This window comes from Augochlora pura, chromosome 7 (genome assembly GCF_028453695.1).
Source record: "Augochlora pura isolate Apur16 chromosome 7, APUR_v2.2.1, whole genome shotgun sequence".
In the NCBI taxonomy this organism is placed as follows: domain Eukaryota; kingdom Metazoa; phylum Arthropoda; class Insecta; order Hymenoptera; family Halictidae; genus Augochlora; species Augochlora pura.
Window position 1 is genome coordinate 11,381,690 of NC_135778.1, and position 20,065 is coordinate 11,401,754.

Here is a 20,065-nt window from a genome sequence, read left to right on the forward strand (position 1 = left end):
ACTTTGCCTCCAATATGGCAGAACAACGAACGTAACCTCTTAAATTTTGAATCTTGCAGTCGATTCATTTCTTCAAAATCCTCGATATCAATTAATCTTCGATTATGAAAGACAACGAATTTCTTAAAATTACTGGCACGAACGTAATTTTAGTACCTTACAAGGAAAAACATGTTAAAAGGCTGGTATCGTTAGACCACTGGTCGATTATTGACAATGTTTTACCCTAAAACAATTTCCGCCATTTTTAAATTGTCTGTCACTCTTGCTCATAGCAGAATGTACATTCAACTTGCCAGATTCTTTATTTTCATTATGGATTATTGAATTACTTCATTATTATTTTTTCAGATATCACGAATGGATGAAATCACCAGAATTACAGTATTTCACTGGTTCAGAGGCATTGACGTTGGAAGAAGAATTTTCTATGCAACAACGATGGTGTCAAGATCAAGACAGTAAGAGTAATCGTTTGTTTCTATACTATCTATATCATAACATTTGTACTAATTATTTATGTTTATTTGTTACAGAATGCACTTTTATTGTTTTAGAAAAGTCAATTTATTCCACAACTTCCGACGAAATAGGTATATAAAATGTTTTTAGCTTATTTATTTTTCATGTCTCTGTCTTTACTGATTAATGATACCTATCAATTTCAGAAGCTATGATCGGTGACACAAATTTATTTTTCAATGATCCGGATCATTCAAATACCGCTGAAGCTGAAATTATGATAGCAAATATCGCATATAGAAATAAAAGAAGAGGTTGGGAAGCAATGATTTTAATGCTACTATATGGTTTGTACTTTATTTCTCTTTATTTTTATTATTCTTGCATGTAAAAAATCTTGTTCAATTACAGGGATTGACAAGCTAAATGTAACCAGATACAGAGCAAAGATTAAACTTGATAATGATAGAAGTATAAGGATGTTCACAAAATTACAGTTTCGAGAAGTAATATCAAAATAAAAAATCTTGTTTTACTTTAATTTATTGTTATAATTTAAATCTATTTCTAGGTAGAGAAAAACCAGGTTTTCCAGGAAAGCACCCTTGAGAAAGTTGTAAGTCAGGAATGGAGAGGGTGGTTATATTCTGAAATTAAGGAAGCAATTCATTACGATACTTACAATGGAAACTAATTGCCTTGTTTGTAATGTTATATGTTTTTTAAGAGAGTCAATATTAAAAATGGACTTGTTTCAGATTGTCTTTTTTCTTTTTCTATGCCATTAACACCACAAAATATTTTACACAATGCAACTTTGTCATCAATATAGAATACACACTACTTCACAGTAGAAAATAATTCTCTGCATGAGATATCAATTGATATAATGGAGACGTGATTGGTTTTGATTAGATCTAAGCGTCCATGGCCGATTACGTGTTATGTCGCGCTTACATCTTCCTCGGATCAGTATTTCTAATGTACCGATACTTTTCGGTTCATTCAATTAAACGGAGATACGTTTTAGAGTCAATTAAAAATATTTATTGTTCGGTTTATTGAAACCACGAAGAAAGGTGATTGTAAACTAGACAATATTGTCGTTTCTTAGTGCCGAACGAAGTATTCATTTAAGCAAACGTAAAAGTAAATGGAAAGTTATATTAATTTTGAAATAAAAAACAATGTGATATGTGCGGTATCGTAAATAATCCTAAACTGTTTCATAATAAAACGACACGTGTTTCATTATTAATTGTTGTTTAAAAAACATAGCAGAAAGTAGTGTCATAAAATAACTTCTTCAATGATAGAAAAATTTTTCAAACATTTAATGTAAAGCGATCACATTTAACGTAATAAATCATTGATAAGATAGGTCTTGGACAATTGTGTTACGATTCTTCGTAATTTGTTGTTGATACTTAAGATAGATGCGTGCACGTGTTTAATATTTTGAAAAGCTCTTTATTTCTTTTTAATTCTTCAATATTTTGAGTAACATGTATAAAGTAGGGGTAAGTGTGTGAGTATTCACATGGTTTCAATATTTTTTTAAGTCTCAAAAACGTTTTTTGCAGTATCCGCCAAAATTTGTCGCATTGCGGAATTCTCTCCCTCTCTTTTGTTCTCTTTTATTTTCTTTAGGTGTACGGAATACTGATTATCATTTACCCCAATTAAAAATTTTCATTTAAAAGCAAGCATTTACGTGCAATCGCTGCACGTGTGTCAAGTATAAAATTTGATTAGAATTTTTTTATTTATCTATTACGTCGTTCAAATGTTCCTCGTTGCGGCCACCGATAATAAGCGAAACTACTTCGTGGAAGATTTTTGTCGTCCACATGCCATGATAACGCTACATCGTTGATTTGGATGACACATCATTAATTTTCATTCCAGCAAACACGGAAACAAAATAATTCAGAAGAAACTATCATTGTGTAAATATATTAGATAATGGCAGTATCAAAAATACTGAGAGAGTTGAAAACTTGTGCGCAGAAGAGACCGTTACTCGTCAACTCGGTGATATACGGATCTTTTTATACCGGCGCCGAATTCGCGCAACAAACTTACAATAAAGTGTTCAAGGTAATTTGATCACAAATTACGGTAAAGCTACAAAATTAAAAATTTTCAGAATTTTGAATTGTAAGCATGTAGCATTTAGCGCGTAAATGTTTCATTTTCGAAGATGTATGGTAAAGACTCTCTTATCCAAAGGTTTATTTCTGTAATATCCTAATATCAAAACATACCATTATCTAAAAATTTAATTCAAGTTCTCTACTAAACGGTAATGTGTCTAAACAATATATATATATAATATATAATAATAATAATAATATATATATATAATAATAATAATATATATATATAATAATAATAATATATATACGTATACATGTTTAGATAGCAGAATATTGTAAAAATAAATATTCAAATAAGATATTGTACATGTATATTAGTTTGTTTTTTCTAAAAATATTATGTATTAGATATATAGATCTTTTGTATATAAATATACATGAATTTCGTTCGTAGTTATAATTAAAGAATTATCGCGGTTCTAGTTTCCGGTAGCGACCCCGGTATCGAAAAGAATAGAAGAATCTAACACGTCCGATGCTCAAATGCAAACTGTTCCTTGGTCAGAAACATCCAAAGAACCATTGATTTTATCAGACGATGATAAGAAGACGTGGTCAAGAAATTACAATGATAATTACAATTGGCCACAACTTAGACGATATGCTATCTACGGTTGCTTCATAGCTGGACCGGTGCTCCATGGATGGTATCTTCGTCGAGATAATCTCATTCTATATACATATTCCGTATACATTTTTTGCCATATAATGTTATCGCTTCATTAATTATGTTTTGCTTTTGTGCCTGTTTCATCGTTATCATCCATCCTGATTTTTATAATATCAAATGCACGTGTATATAAATATTATCAATTAATTTTCTGTTAGTCTTACTTCGAAGGCGAGAACGCAGAAGTACATATGAGTCGAACTAACTTTTGCTGTAATATCAGTTTATTATTCAATTAATGCTTCTTTCAGTTTATTATAGCTATCAATGTCAGATATACTACAACGAGTACCGGTACACTCTGGAAGATGATCGCATGAGAAATGCAAATTGCATTCGCCAAGTGAGCAAGTCAAGTTTCTCACAATGTATTATATTGCATTATCTTGTATCGTATCGCATGTATAGCTTTTGTCATTTATAATGCTTTAAAATTCTTGTGTGAATTGTTACCTCCAATCGACAAATTACATTGCAATTAACAAAAAAGGAAGATGATAGACTTGTACTTTCACGAATTTATACGATAGGTCGGACTCAAAAGTGTCCATTTCATTTGTTAGAATCTTCAACAAGGTTTATAGGTATCTCAACAATCGATACGATTTTTACTTTAGGTACAAATGGTTGGACACGTTTTACAAAGGCAAAACAATGAAAATTGTTCTTTTGAAACTTCTTGCTGATCAATTTATACTTACTCCACCATTGATTATAGTATTTTTCATAAGTATGTATTTTATTTGCAATCATTTTGTACGTATGTTGTCTATTTCACAACCAAACTTCAATATCTACAAATATTTCAGGTATGAGTTTAATGGAGAATAAAGCCGACATTTTAAACGAATGTAACGCCAAATTTCTACAAACGTTCAAGGTATTCCAAAGTTCGTATCTTACGGCTTAACGAGTTCATCATTAATTGTTATTATTCTTTTCAGACTTCTTGCATGTACTGGTTACCAGTACAATTCTTCAACTTTTCATTAGTGCCATCAACATTACGAGTGTCTTTCGTTAGTGTTGCAGCCTTCCTTTGGGTTAATATACTTTGCTATGTAAAAAGAATGCCTTTATCTGATTGTAATCAGAACACCGAGACGACGTTTTCTTAACATTTTGTATTGGACTGTCTAGAATGTTAAACCGACCTCGTGATTTGCAAATGCACAAAAAATGAATCATTGAAAATTAAGTACAACAATTAACATATCATATTATATATATTATCCTTCTAATTAATCTAAGTGGCAGGTCTTAATCATGCTTCGCCTAAAATAAATTAACAAATTTCGCAAAGAACAAAATTGTTTGTAGTAAAATTCATAATATTATATTTTATGATAATATTACTATAATGTTCTTGCACTTTACAGTCTCAGGTGAAATACATACTGCATAACGAAGCAAATTCTGAATAACATTTTGGTTTTTACTATAAATAATCAATTTCTTATCAATCTATGTACGATATTATATTAGCATGATTGTGTAATCGTATAACGTGTAGGATGAAGGAACACTGTTCTTACAATAGCTTTTGTAGCGAATTTTCTCTTAACCATGCCTTCTTAAATTATAAAAAATAGTGTATTAGTCTATTGTATGCATATGTATATGTATACATATCTATTTTTTGAACATTTTTTTGTGTATGGTAATACCTCCAAAATACATACATAAAAAATAATAACGAATTAAAAGTTATTATTACACAGTTGTGAAGAACGTTGCATTAAAGTTTTCAAAGTGATATTGTTATTATTGTATTTCAAGTATATTATAGATGAATAATCGGTTTTATTTAAAATATTGACTTTCATCTGTGAAACGATTAAGATATTTTTATTTGTTACATACATATGTAATATATTCATAATGCACATATATGTAGAGTGTATTAGTCTCTTCATTTAATGCAGTCTTTTGGATGTTTCATATTGCAGAATAATTGAATTATTATCATCATCACCATCATCATTATATTATTATTAATGTAATTAGTGTTACTATTATTACTCTTATTAGAAATATTATACATTTACATTACTTTTATAAGAAATGTAACTTTTATTCGGGAAAATAAAAAATTCGATATATCTTACATATAAGTAATGAATATTGTCCACAAAATATTAGAACAGATGAATCTCGTAATATACGCATATCTACAGCAATACAATGTTTAGAATCAAATTCGACTTAAATTCAACGGAGTTTCTATTTCCCTTGCTGTCTCATGTTAAAATCCACTACTAGGCCATAAAAATGTGTTATTTCTATAAAACAAATATCATTACAGTAAATTCTTTCAAATTGTCCTTCATTTTGTAAACAAAAATGAAGAATTTGGGAAGAGGAGTTTTATAGTTGCAGTTATCAACAACTATAAAAACGAATTGCAATGCTCGAATAACCGTATCTTATTTTTCCGAACTGTCCTTTTCTATTTACAAGCCATGTGACAATTGGAGATAATTTACTGTCTTCGTAATTTTTCGTATATTTTGTAAATTTAAATAAAGTAAACATAACAAAAGCAAAAAATTAAAAATAAATACTGTAAAATCAGTATTTTAATTCCGTAATTTCGTTTTACACATCATGCTACATAATGCTTACTCGAATATTCAAAAACGGAACGTTCTATGAAACTGTAAATTGGCAACTACCAGCTAATAAGTATTATGTAGACAATATTATTAAGTAAAAATTTATATGATATAGTGTCATAATACTGACAGCTTGATTCGACAACAAGCGAAAAGTATCGTTGAAGAGCGTATCATAGTCTTTTTTAGGGTTCATCCTCTTTGGTCTTATGCATACATGCACATGTTTGACATTTCATGACATAATGAAAAAAATATAACATTATAAATCAATAGAATTTTGTATGATTTTATACTAAAGTATCTGGAATACAGTAAGTTTCTAAACAGTAATAATTATACGTCAATCGTTTGAATAGGTTTTAAAATTCAATTTAGATTTAAAGATATTTTTATAATGTTTTATATATGCATAAGATGTACGATATAACGTGCATGATTACTAAACTGCGAACTCGTATACATTCATAGCACGCATACAGTATGTAAAATACAGTAAATTTAGAAATTTTACAAAGATTAATATATGTTTCATTCAACATAGGACATGACGATCTTTGTCAAGGTATAAAATAAAAATCTATAGAAGTTTCTTTCCATAAATTGGTTTGTAAAATTGTGAATTTGCATAAATATCCGCAGTCTAATGATTATGAATAAATATATAAGTATATTATGTGTATACATAGAATCTGAACGTGCGCGTAGACACACACGACTTGTCAGTGTTTTGTGTTTGTAACACGTTACTCATTCATCATGCATGTTGAGTAATCTATTTATTACTTGATAATCTCTCAATACAACAGTCCAATTCATTTAGCTAGGTAATTTTTATGTTTAACAATTAGGAAAGGCACCTAAGAGGGATCCAGCCCTACCTTGTAGAAGAAAATATATTCATTGTACCACTTGCTGTGCGTTTTCGTATGAGACGCGCCGCCACTGTAAATATTACATAAAAGACAATAGAAGACGTTTTAAAGAAACAACAGTATTATTTGAATATTTAAATATTCAATTTGTCGATAAAAACTCACCAGTCGCATCCTGCGGTGTAAGCGGCTTCTCTATGACCTTTTGTATCACGTTTATCCACTGTGTTCTATCATCGTCGCTTTGAGCAGAAAGAAGATAGGTTCTGTCTGGTGTTTCAAGAGTGAATGAAAATCCTTGATCTCTTGCACCTGGCGGTACACCAATTTTGACGGCAAAACCGTCCGAAGTGTGACCCAAAAATATTTCCCCTTTCGGATGTGCATCCTTCAAATAAAACCAAATACGTTAGTTAATGATTGTATAACGCATGTCGTACATGCATTGTATGTACCATAGGATCGTCGTGATACATAAGTTTCCTCCCATCTAATGTAAACCATCTCTTCTTATAAGCATCTGTATGCCTAGGCCCGGTTTTCCACAAAAAACCCTCTCGGAGAAAGTCTCTGGTAAGCTGTGAAAGTAGCTCATCTTCTGTTGCTCCAGGATATGCCACCTTTAAACGATGTAGTTTTGCACATCGTATAGCTAAGTACCAATTTGTAATTACTTCTGGGTCTTCGTGGTATACATAGATATGTCTTGTTGAACCATCCTTCATAAACGATATTTGTAAACTATTTTGATTACCAGTTTTCGGTGGAGCAAAAGCTACATTTAACTCTGATATTCTTAGAACAGCTTTGGGCTCCTTGTAGTTAAAAAAAGGCTGTTAAAAACTTTTGTATGAGTAATAACAAAAGATTTATATGTGTAATAATATTTACATACCTTATTTTCTTTAACATGATATTTTAATGTATCTTCTGCTTCGCAAAGTACAAACTTTCGAGGATGATAACGTGAATCTTCTTTACCACGTTTCATTAAGAATCCTTCCATGAAACCTGACACATAATGGTTTTGCCGTTCAGGGTGACAAAACTCTTCTCTCTCATATTTTGCTCTTATCCATTGTTCCACCAATACCCTAACAATTAAAAATATTATTTCTAAAAAAAATTTGCTTTTTACAATTGCATTGCATATACTTTGGCAACCTACTGCGGTGCATCTGGACTGGGTCTACGATAACATGGCGGTACACGTTCTTCGTAATGAAGTCTAGCAGCAACATTACCAACTTCTCTAACTCTATTCACCTGAGAATCCTCCCACCTGTCTAATTTCAAGTGTTTCACTTTGGAAATATGTGCTCCCATTGATCTATGTATGCCAGCGCATCTTGTGCATACAAATATTCCTATGTTATAGGAAGCCCATTCTGGACCTGGAATTGAATTCCAACTATCTGAATAAAAATATTTATCTTAATTATCTAATAATTTAAATAATTCTAATGAAATTGGAAAATGCTTTTTTGTTGATATTGAGTTGAAATAAATATTTATGAAGGTAAAAGGTAATCATGCAAGTATCTTAAAAAAACGTATTTTGCAATAAGAAAGGTGAATAAACGTAACAAACAAAAAGAATATATAAATGTAATTTCTTTATTATTAGATACAAGTGTAACTTAAGTTGTTTTTTCATAGGATGCACATGTTTTTATTTTTCTACGATGTAGAATGTGTTATACATATAATAATTAAAATATTTGAAATTCAATCAAAATGTCCCTTTTTCGATAAGTTCTATGACAATCTACCACTACATCACTTATTATAGAATAAATAGAGAAATTTTTTAATTAGTATCAACAATATTTTGAAATGCTACTTGTTACAAAGATTTGTAATTGCATTTAATAACAATTTTTGTTGCAATTTCACAGGGTTTGTAATATAATCAGATTTCCTTATATATTCGAATGTAAACGAAATTACAAAAACAAGAGTTCAAACGTAATTATTAGATGGTTTATATGATGCTAAAGAAATCCTTTCTGATAATTTTTTTTAACGCAATACACAAACATATTTACAAATCTTCTCGGAAAACCCACTCACTCTTTGCCCCACAGTCCGCACACACATTATTTTCTGGTTTTTTGAGGAGTTCTGCTAATAACTTCTCGTTCAAGTCCGCCATCTTAAAACACTGACAAACAGCAATGTATGATGTATAAACGAAGATTATTTAATATAGAGAGGTTAACTCGTTTAAAAAATATGTCACACTGAATACTGCTGAACTTGCATGTAAATATACATATAGGCACAACATCGTTTCACGAATTCAGATATTATCAGAACTAATAATCTTGCATATAAATTTGAAGCGTATATACAGTAGTGTAGTGATTAAAAATATATAGCTGTCACTTCATTAACGAATCATTAAAAAGTCACAAAGTGATATTCTCTCTTATACAGTGATATTTAATGACGTAAAATTGTATTTTCAAAAACACAATGTCCGTACCTCTTTATGTGTGTATATCTTTACAATGAAATATTTTATAGATTTATATTTTATGCGTTGTTCGCGAAATCTCTTAAAGTCAACATCACATATCGATAACTATACGGTGCAACATTTTTCACAAACATCAATTAATAATGTAAACGGTGATTTACGTATTCGTATAGAGATATTACAAACATATTTGCATATACCGAAAAATTTTGAACGTCTGACTTCTTGTTCATATGTACTACTTACAAATTTCGAAAATATTGCAAATCTGAAAGTAGTATGAGAGTCAATGATCAATTATTTTTCATAGAATACACAAAGTGTTTAAAACTTATATCTGAGTAGTACTACTTTCAGCGTTATTAATGCTATTGATAGGAAATAGACATTACAAGAAAAGTATAAATAATTTAAAAAATTTGATTAGTAGTTTTACATGATTTTTATTTCGGTACTTTTCTAGATATATTCTATTTTACAGTAATGTACTCTTTTTTAAGGATTTACTTTCTTTCATTATTCTATACAACAACGAAGTGACAATCAAGAAATGAATTTGTAAATGCCGTTTACAAAGGCTTCGAAACGACTACAGTAGTGCTTCACCATATTGCGCCATGCTGAGGCAAAGGGCTCTTTTAATTTTAGGTATAGTACAGAAACTCTTGATAAAAGACGAAATATGGTAAGACATTAATGTAACTTCTGGATTAGCTTCGCATAAATCAGCAATCGATGATAGATGATGGAAGCGAGTGGGCAAGTATGACCATAGTGGAATTGTAGCTGCACCAGAAATTCAATGCTGAAGAACACGGAAAAGGATTAGAATCTGTTTTGAAGCATATTCGCCTAGGTGTTGTGTATATGTTTTGAACACTTTCTGAGATCATTTTTTGTTCTTTTGCAATTGAATATTTAGTCCGTGTGATATATTTTTAGTACTCTCTTATCTGTTTTACAATGTAATATGTAAATAATTATAATTATGTAAACATAAATATTATACACCGTGCTTCAAAATTCCAAATCATAAAACAGCCGCAGTATCACTCACGCAGTATCATCCTAAGTTAGGTGGTAATATGTACAAATGAAATATATAGAATACTGGATTCCGACTAAGAATTTCAAATTTCTAAAATATCGATAATGCTGAGCGCGACACGAAAGTGGTATTGGAACTTCTGAAACTCCATTTTTCGAGAACAAAATAATTAATTGAATGTTAAATATACTACTATGACTGGTTTGTAAGTAGAGCTTACATTATAAATATACGCTCTGAATGAAAAAAATATCTTGTAGCTCTATAACATTGACAAGGTAAAATAATAAAATAAACGTAAAGGAAAACATAGAAATGTTGAATCTAACATATGCCAACAGTTGGTAATAGTTCTGTAAATAACGTTGATCTTCCAATACTTGCCACAAGGTGACAGTCACCTTGTCGTATCTGCTGTTTTTGAAGCAGTTTCTTATCACTTTTCGAACGTACATGTGTCTCCCACTATCTCTTGATCCCCATTTATGTACTTAAGATCTACACACTATGTATACCTACATAATCGAAAATTTATAAAATAAGAATGATTATTCGTCAATTTAAATTAGAAAGGTGACGGCGAAAACACCACAAATTTTATCATTTCCTTAAGACAAATTTTATTATCTCCTCGCCACAAACTTTATCATTTCCTCTATTTGTGTACTTGCTGAAACATTTCAATGAAATAACCAAAACTGCTGGCAAATACATTTCCATTACATAAGATTATAATAAATAGTGTAGAAAACAAATGAATACATATAAAAAAAATTCTTAGTAAATAACATTTTTGTTTGTCCCTTAGTGTTTATAACGAATATTCTAGATGTCAATGATACTAACTGTACATACATATGTACATAAACAAAGTCAGTGATGTTATAAATATGCAGCGATAGCTTTTACATTTATGGTGACCAAAAGAAACATTAACGTCTCAAATGTAATATTCTATGCAAACAAATAATTTTGTCAATTATGTTTAATTTAAATTTCTTTTTATAATATTTAATATAGTTTTAGAGAGTACTTTGTTTTGAAAATTTCCTTTGAATAACAATAAAGAGGAAAAAAGTGACGAAATCGAGTGTGTTTAATTCCAGTCGTATAGTGATTTATTGTAAATGTGAGGCCAACGAGTGTAATAAAGTGACGCATTCTACCAGCAGCTAACCAATTTTGATTCATTAATAGGTCGACCCGAATGACCCAACGTGTCAGAGTTAACTAAACGAATTAATTTACTCGCGTTCTTACTTAGATCGAATGCGCAATATGTGTTTTTCGCTACCAAAACAAAATTCCGATTGTTGTCAAGGGTGACTGCTTTTATTTGTGAAAAGTACTGTATCTCATATCAGTCGTATGCTGTGTCGATGTGTCATTGTAAATCAACGATAAAATTATCTTAAGAATTTTCTTGAAATGTAGATGTTGATAAATTTTGATCATTAAAAAGTTTTACAAGATGAAGGTACATATTTTTATATCATTGATCGATGGTATCGATAAAATTGAAACTGTTTTCTCTTATTATAGACTTATTGGTACGATATAAACAAAGCGCTGAATCAGTTAAAATTTTCAACAGGCAATATATTTTTTGATGAATAGAAACATTTAATAAGGTTGTTTCTTTGATTATGTCATTATTATCTCAGGACTATAATGTATTATGATGTATTATACAAAAATAACTGTCTGCAAATAATTACTATGTTATGAATGATCACAACATAGATGAAATGTAACTGTTTTTTTTATAATAAACTTTTAGATTTATATGTTTAATCATTTAGTACAAAAGAGAACATCCACAAGAATTTATTCTAGTACATGTAGACATTTTTAAAAAAGTATACATAGAAAAGAAATATTGAAGAAGCTAAGTTTAAATAAAGATTTGAATTACTTGTGATAATTTCGTATACATTATGTGCTACGTTAGAATTTATTAATGTAATTGTAATGAATTGCATGTTATATTTTTACGTTATTTCGTAGAACCTCCGATCGTGATGTTTTTCATGCGTAACGAAACAAAAATTAAAGAATTATTAACACTATGTTAGTGTAAAGCTAAGGTACTTCCTAATAAGTTTCAGTGCTTGTTCAATTTAAATACAGTTGAGATACTGAGCAAATAAACGTGAGGATTAAAAGAAAAATTTAGCAACGTTATTTTAACCATGTTTCAACATAGTTTATTTATTGCATTTCAACTATTTCGATAAATATCGGAAATGTTAAATATGACTATTAAATTACTTATTAAATATTTATCACAGAAACGTATTTATAGATTATTATTTTAATGAAGTTAATTATATTTATTCATAGTTGCTAACATCAATCAACAAACTTTACAGATGCAGTGGTTCGCCATAATGATGTGCTTGTATGCAGGAGTAGCAAGTGCACGGACAGAAGAAGACCAACAAACATCCTCATCAAGTACAATAACAGGAATGTCTGCAGGAGCATTAGAACAATGTTTTTATCGCCAATCTAATGAATGTCCTAATGTTGAAATAACTGGATGTTCTTGTACGAAGATTGTTCTTGCTCACAATAATCCTGAAGGCACTGCCGTATTTTGTTGCAACTTGGATATTAGAAATCTTGCTACTGAGCTGTCTTGTGCAGGTTGTTAAAAGATTATTTGAATATCCTATTACTTAATTTTTTAAGTGTCATTGATGTTCCCACGATCATTGGCAGAAAATTTACTTCCAGCAGTTTAAAGAAATTGATCCTAATGGTAGTTTTAGATAAACCTAATTGGTATTGTTATATGCTGCTAACATTTAATACACATAGTAGATATAGTATCTCGGTCCCCTATTATATTCTTAACTTTTAATGTTGCAGGATTTCCATCAAACGTATCCTATGTACATATAAGAAATCTAACATTAGATGTATTCAATGTAAATGAAATTAGATGGAGAAGATTAAAATCGCTTGCTGTAACAGATGGAAAAATAAACCGCGTGAAAGGACAATTTCGAATGATGACGCCAACACTGTGTTTGAATCTATCTAATAATGGTCTTATAGAAGTAGAAAATAATTCGCTTACTCGTTTAGTACAACTTACAACTTTGGATTTGTCTTACAATAATCTTAAACATTTACCAGCACTAAATACAATGAATGGCCGTGAATTCTGGCTGGATATTTCAGGTAAATAAACGGGTGCACATGAAAGCAATTTCTGTTGTGCTTATTTTTATATTTTTGTACATTTTGTGCAATTAATATGAATTATTTTACTTAGGTACAAATACACTTTGGTGCCACGATATTTACCAATATATTAATAAAACTGGAGAAAAGCAAATTAATTTTAATCGTGAAAACGAAACTGTATGCTCAGCTAGTAAAACATGGCATTGGTTCAATACCACAGAACAAGTTCCTTTGAAACAAGTTCGATATCTTAGTTTGGTAATATTTTCAAACTGGATACATTTAGAAATTACTTAGTTACATTAATCTGACGTTCAATACTTAAAACCCGTTACTAATTCACAGTTACAAACAGAATGCCCAAAAGGAGATACTTGGCAGTGTCAATGCAATTTCAGAAGATTGGACATTGTCGAAGGTAAACCACCGACTTTAGCGGTGAATGTGGATTGCAGTGGTATTCAAATTACCGAGTTACCTGAAAAATTACCTCGCAATACTATAGCCTTAAATGTATCGTACAACAACGTATGTAAATTTCACGATTCATTTAAACTTATAGAACAATATTATTATTCAATGTATATAGAAAGAATCTAAAAATTTGGTCTCGTTGCTATAGATTACAGCATTAGATGACCTAAGTACTAATCCATGTTACGAAGATATAAGAGATTTCTATGCAGACTATAATAATATATCGTCTATAAATAAACTGGAAGGTTCCAAATTTTTAGACAATTATGCTTTCCTTAGTCTACGGTATAATAAAATCAAATCCGTAAGTAGAAACTGTAACAGGATTTCTAATGAGTAAATATGAAATACAAATGTTGTATAACGTTAATTGACATTAATTGCCGTTGGCTTAAATATTCAGCTTCCAACGTACATTTTGAGTCCTAACACTTATGATAAAAGTTTTACCAGTTCACGTTTGGTAAAACTTGGAGGAAATGAATTACATTGCGATTGCAATACTGCTAAAAATGTAAAGGTAAGCATTGTTAAAATATATGTAAATGTGTAAATTAATAGACTCGATACTTTGACAAATTTAAATACTCTTTTCAGGTATGGTTACAAACTCGCATATTAGATTCGGATGAAGTATTATGCGAAAATGTTAAAGAAAAGGTTGTTGATTTAGAACCGTCGAAAATGTGTGTATACCCAGGTGATTGGACAGATTATATTTACTACATTATCGCTACAGAGGTCGTTCTCTTAATAAGCTTGATAGCGAAAGTATCTTACGATTATTGGGTTTTTAAAACAGCCGGTTATCTTCCATGGCCAGCAAATAAAATGCCGAAATTACCTTGTGATTGGCTTTGCGAAACTTGAGATTTTTCACTCATAATATGTTTCCATTGGGTCTTCCAATGTATTTCGATGAAACAGACTTTAATACTATTTTTACGAATTTATACAATTTATATATATACATATATATATATACAATTAATAAGTTCGATGCCAACTAGAAAAATTTATAAAATTCATTTCATCGAATTTGTTTTGGGTTTCTATAACAATGTTTTAATGAGACTGGGTTTGGCTAGACAATTATATATATAACTGAAAAAAGTTATACCAGTAAGCAGAACTAACAATCAATATGACTTAAATATTTTTATTAATTCCATGCTTTCTTAAACGCATACACATATGCATGCATGTGCATGCACATGAAAGCACAGAAGTTTACCATGTTCGAATTCATAAAAAAAATGCATATATGTTACATAAATTCATGTAATTTATGTACAACGCCGATTCCTTATATACCATTACATAATTACACTTTATTGTGTAAGGTAGAATAATTTCAGAAATCTTTTATTATATTTTGATCGTCCGTACATTAAACTAAGCTAGACAATAATCTCTAACTGCTATGACTCGAATATATGATGAAAACGCATATCAGATAAAATTAGAGAATATATTGTTCATATGTATAATAAAGACGTGATCATTACTTTCTTATAGAGAATTGACTTTTGCTTTTATCTCTTACTGTTATTTCATAATTTAAATAAATTAATATTTAAGAATTTGTGCAGCACTATAATTTATATTATCGATTGTTTTTCTTTTTATTAATGCTTTCTTTCAATTAAAAAATGTACATAATGCATATAAGAGTGTATAATATAGTTACAATGATTCACGATTTGTAAATATAAATCATATGTAATACAATTCGTCAAATTGTTATTTTAGAAAGATATTTCAACTATTGTAATGATTTTGGTTAATATTTATAATGAATAACAACAATTGTAAAAGATGATCTTATGATTAATCTTTTAATTTGACCATTAGTTATTAATTATATACAGACAAAACATATTGTGTGTATTAAAAACCTTAATTTTATTATTTATTTTATTCTTACCAGAAACATCATGTACTTGATTTCCTTTTTTTGTTCGCTTGTTTTAAAATTTTATCCGTTTTGTCTATTACATCGCCATCTTTTTTCTCGCAATTACTTGTAACATGTTTTCTGTAGCAAAAATGACAAAATACATTTACCTTATACATATTGAATCTGAAACATTGAAGTACTGTACCTTGATATCCTATCCTTATGTATGCGTTTGAATGTTGGTTTGGTTGATATTTTCTCCCTGGGTGGTGCTTTTCGTTCTAGTTTCCTCTTTTCTTTCTTAGTATGCTTTCTCATAGCTAACATATAATCGGGTACATTGCAACCAGATTCTCTCATTACAGCAGCTATACTAAAATTTCAATTCGATCTAATTTATAGAGATTCTATTAATTCGAAAGATGAATACTTACCTTCTTAAATTTGGAGTATCTTGTTCAGTAAAAAATGTAATTGCTTTCCCTTTATGGCCGGCTCTACCAGTACGACCTATTTGTATATGTCAAGAAGTTAATAATAGATAATAGTAATGGTAACTTTAGACATATGCATGAACAATCAATTTGGGCTTACATACCAATTCTGTGAATGTAAGAAATGACAGAAGATGGGAAATCGTAATTAATGACAAGATTAACACCTTTAAAATCAATACCTCTCGCCATTAATTCAGTACATATTAATATCCAGATTTTTCCTTCTCGAAAACAACGGACAACGTTATCTCTCTAGATTGTTAAAAAGAATCAAAATACAAAATTATAGATTAAAAATCACGATCTTGTGGTTAGCTTGTATAATAAGTTCTACAAAACAGATACCTGCGTTTGAGTTCTGTCAGCATGAATAACATCTACGTTAACTCCGTCATATATAAGTTCATTAAATAATTCTTGGGCTCTTTCTTTACTTTGGACAAATACTAGTACAGGTGGTAGTACTCCCTTTGCAAAATAGAACAATATAATTAATGAAATTGTATAATATATAAAGGCCGAAGAAAAATATAAAATCAATGAATGCAATATTACCTTTTGAATAATGTTCCTAAGTGCTACAAGTTTTCCTCTTTCTGTTCCAACAAACAGAAGTTCTTGTTCCACCAAATCGGTAGCCGCGTTTCTATACCAAAAGAAAGGTTCCGATAAATTAATAACTTGTTAAAACTGTTATTAAAGAAAGTAAACCAATTAGTTATTATATACCTATGACCAACGGTAACCATTACGAGACTTTTTAAATTTTGTCGACACCATTTTGTCACAACCGGAGTATTAGTTGCACTAAACATCGCAGTGCGTAAATTCTGATTTGTACATGCTTTCAAAATTTCTTCTAATTGATCTCTGAAGCTCCGTGTCCCGTCTTCAAAAAGTTTATCTGCTTCATCTACTACTAGCCATTTGACACTGCCAAGATATTATTTCGTGTTTAACGTAATTTATTAAAATAATACTTAAATGAATTTCAAATTTATAATGCATATGAATTGTACTTATATCACTTACTTGTTTAAATTAATGGCTGGCGGATCCTGATTTAAAAGAAATATTACTCTTTTCGGTGTAGTAATTAATATATCTGTAATATAACATTGAAATACTGTTGATATTTATTTAGTTATTAAACACAAATTATTGAAATTAAAATTTTGTATATACTAACCAAATTTTTGTGAACTTTGTGGCCCATATTTGTTTAATGCTTGACTAATTTTGCTGATAATATGTATTTTGAAATTGTAACCTTCACTAAGGCGTACACATTCTCTGTATGTTTGTTTAGCTAACTCCCTTGTGGGACTTAAAATAATAGCTCTGAATCCTTCCCTTTTTGGTCCACCTAAACAGTGGATTATGGGCAACAAAAATGCAGCTGTTTTACCAGATCCTGTTGGTGCGCAAGCCAACATTTGTCTGCTCTGTTTTACAATATTATAATGGAAAGTAAGATATATACCACAGTTGTTAAAATTGTTTGTTCTTATATTAAAAAATATTATGTGTTATAAGCTACATTTACTTTACTTGTAACATGACAGGCATAGCTTGCATCTGTATTGGTGTGGGATGTAAGTAACCACAATTTGTGATATTATTTATCAAGTGTTTAGCTACACCAAAATTGTCAGACAATTCCGTAAATGTTGAGATAGGTTTAGGTATACGAGTACCTGTAACCCTTATGTGATGCTGATTTCGAAATTGATTAACCTACACAAAGTAAAGTAACTTCATGAAATATATCTAACTTTAAAGCCTTTTAGTTTAAAATAACAAAACATTTTATACCATCTCCTGCTGTAGTTTTAATTGCTTCTCTGTAGACAGGAATTCTTTATACTTTTTAGATTTCACTTTATTACCATCTCTGGGGACCGTTATACCATCGAGTAATTCTAATTGACTAGTATTTTCTGTGTCATTGTCAACTATGTCATACTTCCTTTTAGTAGGTGTTGATAAACAATTTTCATCATTAGGCACTTCAAAATGTGTTTCTACGGTCTCAGTCGCATCTTCTAATTTCTTCTTAACAAGCTATAAAAATTAAAATATTTTTCGAATATCTATATTGATTAACTTGATATTTTTGATAAATACCTGAAATCTTTGTGCGTCAGCAAAAAAACGCTTTTTATTAAATTTAACACCGGTAGAAAGCTTTTGAAAAAGTTCATAAGCATCCATTTTAACTTTCTATTTAGTCGTCTATAGACAATTTTCATACACGTGTTTTTAACCGTTACGTACAACTTCTTCTACTGTTAAATTCGCATAACAACTTGGTTAACTAGGTTAGAATAGAAGTTCTACTAACAACTTGATGTTCTAACAGGTCTTTTACTTCCACACACAGCAATAAGGCAGGGAGAGTTGAATGTGTATTTGTGTACAACAAATAAGAAAGGCAGTGGTACCCACAACTCTCAGCATCCAAATCATTCGCAAAATTTCCACTGATGCTAGTGTCTAATGGAATTAGATGATTTTAATGGATTGTCAAGGAAAATCCAAGGTATCATACAATCCCATTTGTGATAGGTAATTGACCCACACTTATTTTCCTAAAAAAAAAACGTAAGGCGGTCAGTATTAATTTCAAAATTCCAATCTTTCTATTTTGAGTGTTAGAACGGAAGAAGTTGCTAATGCGAATGCCTTTATTTAAAGCAGAGTTCGGAATTAACTTGCGCATGACAGAGATTGAGAATTTTCATAGACTGCTCTGAAATATGTTGCAGAGTGATGGAGGCGAGTCTCACAAATGAGATTGGATAATATGACTTTCCAGCACATTTTTGAATAGTCCCTGTAACTGCCCTATCACTGTCATGTACAACTTATAAACAGTAACAGGTCGTACTCCTACAGAAATCCAGGCCGCAGTTCGATCCGTTAATGAGAATCAACTTAGAAATTTTATTTGCTCCAATTGGTTGACAATTTTCTGGTGAGACAGTAGTGCCCTCACAGTCAAAGAAAAAGAGAGAAAACAGCGAGTGAGCAAGAGAGCATGAATCAGTACAACCATGTGAAGTAAGTTACACTGACGAACGATGTAGCTTTCTCACTCTATAATGCTTGCAGTCTTACATTTTTCGCGTATCCGTTTGGTTGGCGCGCCATCAGGGCACTTGGTGCGAAATTCGATTTTTAGAGAAGCTTCAAATAATAAATTTGTTGCGCCATAGGATCCTCGGAAACGTATTTGCGAAGTCTATCTTTGTGTCTATTTACTATTTAAAAAGTTCATTTTACATAGAAATTACGTCCAAATTACATAGAACGATCGAAGTTTCTTCCGATCTACAACTGATTGGAAATAGAAAATTATCGATTGCCCGAATCTCACCACGTGAAAGTTTCTATGACCGGATACTCGAAAGGGAGTCAGAACGAAATCAGAATTCGTTATGACTCTCTTTTTTACAACAACAGATTTTTCTTACTAATGCTTTAACAAGTAACGTCTTAATATGTAACGCGATGCCTTAATATTTAACGCCACCCCTTAAAAACTAACGCTTTAATAAATAACGCCGTAATAGATAACACCTTAATAACGCATACCTGGATGATTCCTGGATATTATTACTAGTTAAGTTTGTAGCATTCTTTCATTGTCATTGTTTCTTTATCGTTTGTTAAAAGTTTCTTC

The 20,065-nt window shown here is 30.3% G+C and overlaps 5 protein-coding genes across 13 annotated transcripts; 3 read left to right on the top strand and 2 right to left on the bottom strand.

The window, feature by feature from the left end:
* Positions 1-45: 45 nt before the first annotated feature.
* On the top strand, positions 46-1,226 carry LOC144472060 (N-acetyltransferase 9-like protein). Of its 3 annotated transcripts, none has more exons than XM_078184747.1 (6): positions 46-181; positions 352-461; positions 537-593; positions 669-809; positions 874-968; positions 1,034-1,226. In XM_078184747.1, the coding sequence occupies exons 1-6, from the start codon at positions 105-107 to the stop codon at positions 1,154-1,156; spliced, it is 603 nt and encodes a 200-aa protein (XP_078040873.1). In that variant the 5' UTR covers positions 46-104; the 3' UTR covers positions 1,157-1,226. The 3 variants fall into 3 exon arrangements, with proteins under 3 accessions (XP_078040873.1, XP_078040874.1, XP_078040875.1); XM_078184748.1 differs by having other exon boundaries at positions 672-809; XM_078184749.1 differs by lacking the exon at positions 46-181 and adding an exon at positions 263-281.
* Positions 1,227-1,397: 171 nt separating this feature from the next.
* LOC144472837 (PXMP2/4 family protein 4-like) lies at positions 1,398-4,940 on the top strand. 3 transcript variants are annotated; one of them, XM_078186241.1, is made up of 6 exons: positions 1,398-1,541; positions 2,371-2,562; positions 3,045-3,268; positions 3,909-4,021; positions 4,101-4,171; positions 4,236-4,940. In XM_078186241.1, the coding sequence occupies exons 2-6, from the start codon at positions 2,428-2,430 to the stop codon at positions 4,407-4,409; spliced, it is 717 nt and encodes a 238-aa protein (XP_078042367.1). In that variant the 5' UTR covers positions 1,398-1,541; positions 2,371-2,427; the 3' UTR covers positions 4,410-4,940. The 3 variants fall into 3 exon arrangements, with proteins under 3 accessions (XP_078042367.1, XP_078042368.1, XP_078042369.1); XM_078186242.1 differs by lacking the exon at positions 1,398-1,541 and adding an exon at positions 1,550-1,990; XM_078186243.1 differs by lacking the exon at positions 1,398-1,541 and adding an exon at positions 1,550-1,982.
* Positions 4,941-5,049: 109 nt separating this feature from the next.
* Positions 5,050-9,431, bottom strand: LOC144472835 (arf-GAP with dual PH domain-containing protein 1). 2 transcript variants are annotated; one of them, XM_078186240.1, is made up of 6 exons: positions 8,855-9,431; positions 7,950-8,175; positions 7,677-7,875; positions 7,237-7,596; positions 6,947-7,169; positions 5,050-6,851 (listed from the first exon to the last, which is right to left on the bottom strand). In XM_078186240.1, the coding sequence occupies exons 1-6, from the start codon at positions 8,934-8,936 to the stop codon at positions 6,784-6,786; spliced, it is 1,158 nt and encodes a 385-aa protein (XP_078042366.1). In that variant the 5' UTR covers positions 8,937-9,431; the 3' UTR covers positions 5,050-6,783. The 2 variants fall into 2 exon arrangements, with proteins under 2 accessions (XP_078042366.1, XP_078042365.1); XM_078186239.1 differs by having other exon boundaries at positions 7,237-7,614.
* Positions 9,432-10,783: 1,352 nt separating this feature from the next.
* Positions 10,784-15,505, top strand: Hfw (leucine-rich repeat domain-containing protein hfw). 4 transcript variants are annotated; one of them, XM_078185968.1, is made up of 9 exons: positions 11,282-11,788; positions 11,854-12,061; positions 12,684-12,960; positions 13,186-13,500; positions 13,595-13,764; positions 13,852-14,034; positions 14,129-14,287; positions 14,387-14,503; positions 14,581-15,505. In XM_078185968.1, the coding sequence occupies exons 3-9, from the start codon at positions 12,684-12,686 to the stop codon at positions 14,851-14,853; spliced, it is 1,494 nt and encodes a 497-aa protein (XP_078042094.1). In that variant the 5' UTR covers positions 11,282-11,788; positions 11,854-12,061; the 3' UTR covers positions 14,854-15,505. The 4 variants fall into 4 exon arrangements, with proteins under 4 accessions (XP_078042092.1, XP_078042094.1, XP_078042095.1 ...); XM_078185966.1 differs by lacking the exons at positions 11,282-11,788; positions 11,854-12,061 and adding an exon at positions 10,784-11,257; XM_078185969.1 differs by lacking the exon at positions 11,854-12,061 and having other exon boundaries at positions 11,282-11,656.
* Positions 15,506-15,658: 153 nt separating this feature from the next.
* Positions 15,659-19,121, bottom strand: Ais (DExD-box helicase 52). Its single transcript, XM_078185965.1, has 12 exons — positions 18,508-19,121; positions 18,196-18,444; positions 17,932-18,117; positions 17,570-17,825; positions 17,413-17,485; positions 17,110-17,313; positions 16,936-17,026; positions 16,726-16,848; positions 16,482-16,632; positions 16,318-16,393; positions 16,089-16,256; positions 15,659-16,021 (listed from the first exon to the last, which is right to left on the bottom strand). Exons 1-12 carry the CDS (start codon positions 18,592-18,594, stop codon positions 15,919-15,921), a joined length of 1,767 nt encoding a protein of 588 aa, XP_078042091.1. The 5' UTR covers positions 18,595-19,121; the 3' UTR covers positions 15,659-15,918.
* Between the last annotated feature and the right edge of the window lie 944 nt (positions 19,122-20,065).